This window comes from Poecilia reticulata, linkage group LG15 (genome assembly GCF_000633615.1).
Source record: "Poecilia reticulata strain Guanapo linkage group LG15, Guppy_female_1.0+MT, whole genome shotgun sequence".
Taxonomy (NCBI): Eukaryota; Metazoa; Chordata; class Actinopteri; order Cyprinodontiformes; family Poeciliidae; genus Poecilia; species Poecilia reticulata.
This window is the reverse complement of record NC_024345.1, coordinates 30,081,183-30,089,449: the sequence shown is the minus strand read 5'-3', so window position 1 is coordinate 30,089,449 and position 8,267 is coordinate 30,081,183. Positions and strand designations below refer to the sequence as shown.

At 48.0% G+C, this 8,267-nt stretch overlaps 1 protein-coding gene across 2 annotated transcripts in view; it reads left to right on the top strand.

Annotated features, from left to right (window-relative positions):
- The window catches only part of mmrn2a (multimerin 2a), a 25,377-nt gene that overhangs the window by 4,787 nt on the left and 12,323 nt on the right, over nucleotides 1-8,267 (top strand). For both annotated transcript variants that reach the window (XM_008430479.2, XM_008430480.2), the window contains exons 2-4: nucleotides 3,579-3,698; nucleotides 4,217-4,314; nucleotides 6,535-6,723. In XM_008430479.2, the coding sequence (XP_008428701.1) occupies nucleotides 3,579-3,698; nucleotides 4,217-4,314; nucleotides 6,535-6,723 (407 nt within the window). The remainder of the gene's footprint in view (nucleotides 1-3,578; nucleotides 3,699-4,216; nucleotides 4,315-6,534; nucleotides 6,724-8,267) is intronic.

The following is an 8,267-nucleotide window of genomic DNA, read 5'->3' as shown; positions in this document are numbered from 1 at the left end:
CACACACAGTAACACACACACACAGTAACACACACACACACACACAGTAACACACACACGCAGTAACACAGTCACACGCAGTAACACACACACACACAGTAACACACACACACACAGTAACACACACACACACACACAGTAACACACACACACAGTAACACACACACACACAAACACACACACAGTAACACACACACACACACACAGTAACACACACACACAGTAACACACACACACACCAATGGCTTCATGGGGAGCTCTAATGAGAAACCGGCTTCAATAGTTTTCTCTGTTTCTAGTTTCAGTTTTATCTCCTGGGGGGATATTTTGTGGTCCAGAGGTCAAAGGTCACCATGTAGCTGAGCTCTGATGAAATGGAATCAAACATTTGATGTTTTTCTTATGGAGGAGAAAACGTGGCGTTCTGGAGGAACTTGGACTGGACCTGACCTGAGATGACTCGCAGCAAACCAAACGTCCAGCGGCCATTATGTCAGAGAGACGAGGTTAGGAGGAGGCAGGGAGGAGAAATGGTTTAACGGGCCAAAGAGCCAAAGGAAGGCCACTTCTCAGTCTGAGGTCTTTCTCTCTGGAGCCTTTTGTGTTGAAATATCAACATGAAAAATGAGCAGCAGGACAAAATTCATCCTCAAACAATCCAAGGTTTTCATAAATCTGTTGATTTTAACCTTCAGTGACCCTCTGAGCCGCAAGAAAACCGGCATTCAGAGCAGGAGCTGCCGGCTGGAGGGAGATGGACGGGAGGCGGCATTCCCAGATGAAATGTTCCCAGTAAGATCAGCTGGGATCGCAAGGAAAAACTCTGGTCCAAGTTACGAGAGACAGCTCCACGTTCTGACCAGACCTCCTGCTGTTCCACCTCTGAACCCAACAGAACCGGGCTCAAAGCAGAACCAGGCTCAAAGCAGAACCGGGTCGATGTTCCACCTCTGAACCCAGCAGAACCGGGCTCAAAGCAGAACCGGGTCGATGTTCCACCTCTGAACCCAACAGAACCAGGCTCAAAGCAGAACCGGGTCGATGTTCCACCTCTGAACCCAGCAGAACCGGGCTCAAAGCAGAACCGGGTCGATGTTCCACCTCTGAACCCAGCAGAACCGGGTCGATGTTCCACCTCTGAACCCAACAGAACCAGGCTCAAAGCAGAACCGGGTCGATGTTCCACCTCTGAACCCAACAGAACCGGGCTCAAAGCAGAACCGGGTCGATGTTCCACCTCTGAATCCAACAGAACCGGGTCGATGTTCCACCTCTGAACCCAGCAGAACCGGGCTCGTTTCTTCCCAGCCTGGTTCAGTTCCTCCACATAGCGCCATCTTGAGTCGCTTCACCTAAAAAGCCGTTTCAGTTCAATCATACATTTCAATTGATCCCAGTTTCCTCCCAGGTTTGTAAAACAGTTGAAATAAACTCAGTATTAAAATATTATCAGACTGCAAAGCATTATGGGTAATGACTGATTTACAGCGTCTGGAGTCTGACCATCGGAGAGAATCGAACAACGAACTCTGAGTGAAACCAATCCAGGCTAAAGCTACATTTAGTCCATCAGTGTCAACATTAATGCTAAAGTTCCCACTGTAACTTTAACATGATTTATTGGTATCTGATTTACCAATAATCAGATACTAATAAATCAGATAACAAGTCTGAGATCTGATCTAAAGATTGATTTTAGTGATTTATATCTGGGAGGAGGAAAACTAACTAGATGTTCAAAGAACTGTAACTATTGACAGGTGTAGGATTAATTAATGCATCTGAAAGAAAAATGGCTGCCTCTGCTCCAACATGGACGCCGCGAACCAAGCGGCTTCACTCTTCTCCTGGGTGGGGTTGACATATGCCAATGAAAATGTATTTAATTAGAACATGTTGACTCATTTATGGTAGCGTAATCGAAATGCTGCAGCCAGGCAGTCAAAACAAATCAATCTGATTATCAGAAATCAAGTTATTAACTAGCTAAGAGGTCATGTGTTCAGTTAATCACATTTAATCGTTTTATTTTCTGTCAGTCATATTATGAGATTTTCATGACTTGCTCTTTTAGATTAAACTACATTAGATTTTTACAGTGTATAGATGCAGCAATGGGTGGCAGAAACGGCAGAGAAGCGTGTTAAAGTTAAACTGACAGGTTGGAGGAGGTTTGGTCCAAACTGAGCTAAAACTCATGAGCTGCTGTTTGCTTTGCAGCAGAGGAAAGGTCTGATATTAAACGGACCCACCAATCAGAACCAAGCTTCAGTTTTTACTCCACATTTTACTGCAACCTGCCAGCTGATCATCTCTGAACCAGAACCACAACTTTCATCAGTCTGAGAACAGGAATGCGTCCTGCGTCTTTAACTGATGGCTTAATTCCTGATTCAGCTCCATGTTCCCAGTGTTCCTCACTGAGCTGCAGGAAAACTCTATAAACACTCTGAGAAACGATAAGATGAAGTGAGGGAAAGTTTTGAGGAAGTTCCAGATTCTCTGAGGTTGAAACATGACCCCCACAGCTCTGCACAGGAAGTGACTCATTAGGAAATGACACAACAGGAAGTGACTGAAGGAGTTTCAGCAGTGTGTTCACATGTTGGAACAATGGGACAGAAATGTGTCTGTTTTCTGGGCCTTGGGTCGGATCAGGAGTAACCTGGAGTCTGCTGTTCGAGTTCAGCCCTTCACGGCGGCCATGTTGGTTCACCAGGAGAACATCTGCTCCCTTCAGGCTGGATCTGAGGAGCTTCTGATCCAGATGAATCCAGATAAATCCCAGCAAACATCTGGAACTCCTGCAGGGCTAAAAACAGCTCAGCAGGAGCCAGAAAGGAGCCGGAGAACTTCCACAAACACTGAGCTGGTTGGGAAACATGAGGCGCGTTTTGTCAGGAAACCCCAAGATAAACATCCAAACCAAACACAGAGCGGACGCAGCGACCAATCAGCTGCAGGCATCGCTCCCAGCTGGGTCACATCAGCAGTCAGAGCCACAGATGTTCCGCAACAGATGTATCACCTATGATTCAATCTGAAGACAGAAATCTAACAAAGCTTCACTGATCTCAGATCAGCTGCAGATTGTTAAACATGATGAAGATGATGATGGGAGCTGCAGATGAAGAGCGGCATATCTAAAAAGGTCCTGCAGGATCCCAGCAGATCAAACAGATCCAACGTCTGGAGGGAGTTTGGGACATTGTGCTTCTAAATACAGAACTAAATGTTCTGATCGCTACCAACAGAACATTCCTGGTTGCTTGACTGATTAAAGAGCTTCAGATGTGATGATCCAGAAGCTTTGAGCTGAACTGGAGGAGGAAAACGTCAAACATCACAGAGTTCGAGCAAAACCTGGATTCAATGAGCAGAAACACAAACTGGGCTGGAAGCGAAACAACACAACTTAATGACTTTAATCTGAAGTGGATCAGAACATGGTCCCGAACAGAACCAGAGATCCTGAAACAAACCGTAAATTATCCTGACTGTGTGTGTGTGTGTGTGTGTGTGTGTGTGTGTGTGTGTGTGTGTGTGTGTGTGTGTGTGTGTGTGTGTGTGTGTCTCAGGAACTGGTGCACCTTCGTGAGGAAGAGTGTGCAGCTGGTGGCCGAGGAATGTAAAACACGGAGACATGTCCAGACCCAGAGTCCCTGTCCCCGTGGGTCGCCTGGTTGCCTGAGGGCCACGTGAGTCGCTTTTACCAGTATGTGTGTTTTCACCATGCAACCGGCCACTTTATTAGGTACGCCTGTCCAGAACCTGGTGGAACCATCATGGATCCATCCTGGCTGAGGTCAATGGGTCGGACTGGTGGAGGTGGTATCATGCTGTGGGGGAATCTTCTCTTTGAACCCATCAGAACCTGTTCTGTTCTGACCACAGTGGACCGGTCCCAGCAGAACCAGGTTCCTTAAGGCAAAGATCAGAACCTCTCAGATCTGGTTCTGGATCTCAGTCCAACAGAACCTCTGTGGTTCTGGAAGTTGTGATCATTCAGCCACGAGCCCTGCAGCGGTTCAGTGACAATATGGACCAGAACCTCTGAGGACTGGTTCTGTTGGGTCGGTGCCAGCCAGTAAAGCTCTGCTGGTTGGAGGATCAATTATTAATTGAACTCAAATCAAACCTGATAATATGAGCAATAGTTAACCTTTGACCCCTCAGCAGGGTTAAACCAGTGAATTAACTTCAGGGTTCTGTTCAGGTACCGGTTCCGGCCCGGCTGCCAGAAGCAGAAAGAGGTCACGACCTTGGTGTGGCGCTGCTGTCCGGGTCACGGAGGTCCAAACTGCGACCAGGAAGGTGAGATCAGAGAACCGGAACGGAACCGGAACGGAACCGGTCCAGAACAACAAGCAGGATAATCAATCAATAAACATAAATTCATGTGTAAAAACGTTTGATGCTGTTTTGGAGCTTTAGCAGCTTAACGCTTTGCTGTCGACGTTTCTGAGGACGAAGGAACCGAAGCTCAGTCAGACGCTGCAGCTGCTGCTGCAGCTGCTGCAGCTGCTGCTGCTGAAGCTGCTGCTGCTGCTGCAGAGGATTTCCCCTCTGATGTGGGAACAGTTCCAAGAAAAGTAAAGTTTGAGGGAGGCTGGAGACGTTCCGATGCCGAGGCTGGAATCAAACGGAACATTTTGGTTTATAAAGTTGTTTCTTCATCTTTGAACCTGGACTAGAAAACCACCGAGAAATAAAAATGTCCAGTTTGTGGAACTGGTTAACTGGACCAGCAGCAAATACTGTGATGTGAAGGTTCAAAAACCATAAAACTGAAAAATCCGACCCAAACGACCTGCAGGAGAAACCAGGTCCACGTTTCTACACAGCCTGAAGGTTCAGATTCTGAATCAAAATATGAACTTTGATCAAACGTCAGATTTTAATTCCAGAGGAAACAGAAACTGAAGCATCTCTGGACCCATCAGGCCGGCTTCCTCTCAGAACCGGGTCGGGTTGTTCTGACCCGCTCCACCCCCCTTCACACACACACACACACACACACACACACTGAGCAGAGACGGGAGGAAACGTCTTGATGAGGTCAGAGGAAGCTGCTGGGTGCGTTTGGTTGTAAAGTCAGAGCAGCTCAGACGGGTGGAGTTTGATCCTGGAGGCAGATCAGTGACTGCTGGCCCCCATCACCATGCTGCCTCCGCCGTGCCCAGCACTGACCAGCTGGAGCTCTGAGCTTCACTCAGAAACCTGCCGCCATGTTTTTGTTTTTTAGTTAATTTTTTGCCGCCATCTTTGACTCAGAGAGAAGCTGCTTCCTCCTCCGGCTGGGTCCCGTGTTCTGGTTCTGGTTCTGGTTCTGAGGGGTCCGGTTGTTCACGGCAGTATTTCTACCAAACACTAAAATAGACCTCTGACCTTTAGAGCACAACAAAGCAGAGCCGCTTGGCCTCCACACGGTCCGGCCCGGTTGGTTCCGGTCGGGTCGGGTCCGCTCCCACCACGCCTCTGATTCAAACTGCTTCCTGTGGGCCGAGATCCCAGCAGACAATGAGAGGAACCGCAGGAAGAGCACGCTGGAACCAGAACCAGAACCAGAACCACAGAAATAACAGACTAAAGGCAGAACCAGAGGCTGAACCAGAACCAGAACCTCAACGTCCTCCCAGGGAGGTTCTGGTCGGTTTCCTGTTGATTTCATCAGAGTTGAGTTGTTTGCAGTTCTACTGTGAGACCCGGTCCGGTTCGGTCCGGTCCGGTTCGGTCCGGTCCTCGATTCTTCCTCTGATTTTTTCTTTTTACTTAAATCTGTGATAAAAAAAAAGAATAAATTCTAAAAACGTGACACCAGAGTCTGTTACTGTAGATCTATAGAGCTATATGGTTCTGCTCTTCCTCGTCCTCCTCTTCCTCTCTGCGGTTCGACTCATGAATATAGAACTAAAACCGGCAGATGAGACTTCATGTGAGCAGATCCTGACTCGGATAGAATCAGGATTATTTATCATGATGAACTGAATTTTATTTGTTTTGATCATTAAACCTCGAGGCTCGGTTTCACGTCGCCTGTCATTCCGCACCTCACCACTAGGCGGCAGTATTACTGTTCACATTACGTTAAATCAGCTCATTCAGTAGCCACTTCCTGTTTGGTGGCGAAGACTTCCTGTAGAAACTATTCTTTGTTCTTAGAGAAAGTTTGAAAGTTTTACCCCAGGAACCGTTGGCTTTGCTCTCGGTGGGCGGAGCTAAAGTGACGTCATCGGATTTAAATAATGTGATAAATAAAATCTGAACTTGTCTGATTTTCCTGTTTTTATTTCAGAGTTTAAATAAAGTTTTGTGCTGAAGCCCAAATAAAATGGATCAAACATTAGATACTCTGAGGTTCTGCTGCGGTTCTGATGGACCTCGTGTTTCTCCACCACAGAAGAAGAAATCAAACATTTATTAGAATTTTAAACCAGAACCTTTTTATATTTCATCTGAACCGGTTCTGGTGACCCGTTTCTGGGATGTTCTGACCCAAACCCGTTAATGAAGCAGAACTCTGCTCTGTTTCAGGCGGCCCAGCTGGAGTCCAGCGTCGGGCCGACCCGGGTCGGGCCGACCCGGACCGGGAGCAGAACGACCATCAGACGACCTTCACCGACCCCCACGGCTCCGCCCACCCAGGAAACCCCCCCACTCACCACCACCACCCGGTTTACCACCAGAACCAGAACCGGCCCCCGCCTGGGAGCCCGTCTCAGGGTGAGACCAGAACCAGAACCAGAGGAATGTTTTAACTGATTTTCTGCTGCCTGGTCACATGACCACCGATGACATCACACTTCCTGTTTCCCACATGTCATCTGTGACCTTTGACCTCACTGCCAGCCCACCATCATTCTGCTGGTTCTGGTTCTCCTGGAGAGTTCAGGTTCTGCCCGACCCGATCCAATTGGACCAGGTTTCATGTCGCAGTGTGACCTTTGACCTTTCTGGGAGAAACAAAGCAAGTGTTGGAGTAGAGGAGGAGAACCGGGCCCTGATCTGGACCAAATAGACCAGAACCAGCAGAACAGACTCCTGGGTCAAATCGGTTCTGATTCTGGTTCTTGATGTTTGCAGAACTGGAGATTTTTACATGAAATCAGCAGGAGAAAGATCCAGAAATCTGGCTCCAGAACCAGCTGGAGGTTCCCATCCTGCAGAACCAGAACCAGAACCTGGTGGTTTAACCTGCAGAAGGTTCTGGTTTCAGTTTGACTGGTCCAACAGCCGACCCAGCAGGGTGGTTCTGGGAGAGCCCGGTATGGATCTGGGTCCGTTTCAGAACGGGTCCCCAGGGAGGTCCGGTTGGGCCCGGTTGGGCCCGTGTGGGCGTGAGAAGCTGCTCTGCAAACATGAGTTGCCGGATTTGGACCTTCCCACAGGAAGAAGGTTCTGTTGGTTCTGACTGACTCAGACGGGCTTTAGATAGAAACCTCTCTGCCTCTGGTTCTGGTCAGAACCAGCAGGTCCAAACGGGCCAGAACTGACTTGTTTCTGACATCAACAGAACCTCAGACTTGGCCGGCCTCAAGTCCTACCAGAACCGACCCAGAAAGGAAGCAAATATATTTGACTGGATGCCTCAGTCCCTCCTGCACCAGAACCAGAACCAGAACTCATTAGGAGACGTGTAGTCGTGATGAACTCTGACCTTTAGCCACAGACTCTCGGTGGCGCTGAGGTTTGGTCTCATCGTCTTCATGTCCGTGAACTGGGAGGTTTGTTTTGGGTCGGCGCCGGCCCGGACCAGCAGATCCTTTAAATCTTCCAGATTCTGACTTTCTGCTCCATTTCCATTGATGGCCCGGCAGAACCAGCAGGTCCAGAACCCGGGTCTTTCTGGACACCAGCGCCTCGTTTTTTCCTCGATCGCTTCGCAACCGAACCGCTCAGTAAACCAAGACACCTGAGGATTTTCTCTGGACCGATCTGAAGCTTTCGGCTTCAGATCTAAACTAATCAGGTTTGTTTGAGGCGGATTCTGCCTCCGCTGCTCTGATCCAGGAGATGTTTGGAAAGGGCAGAGTAGATGTCACCATCGATTAGAGTCTCTTATCCTCTTTCTCAGATCCAGATTCATGTCTTTAGCATCATGAATTTCCTTCGGACCAAAAGTGTCAGAGTACTTCATGTGCCATCAGCAGTGGTGGAGAAAGTACTCAAAAAATTTACTTAAGTAAAAGTACAAATACACAGACAAAAATGTACTTAAGTAAAAGTCAAAGTACCACATTAACATTTTACTTAAGTAAAAGTAAAAA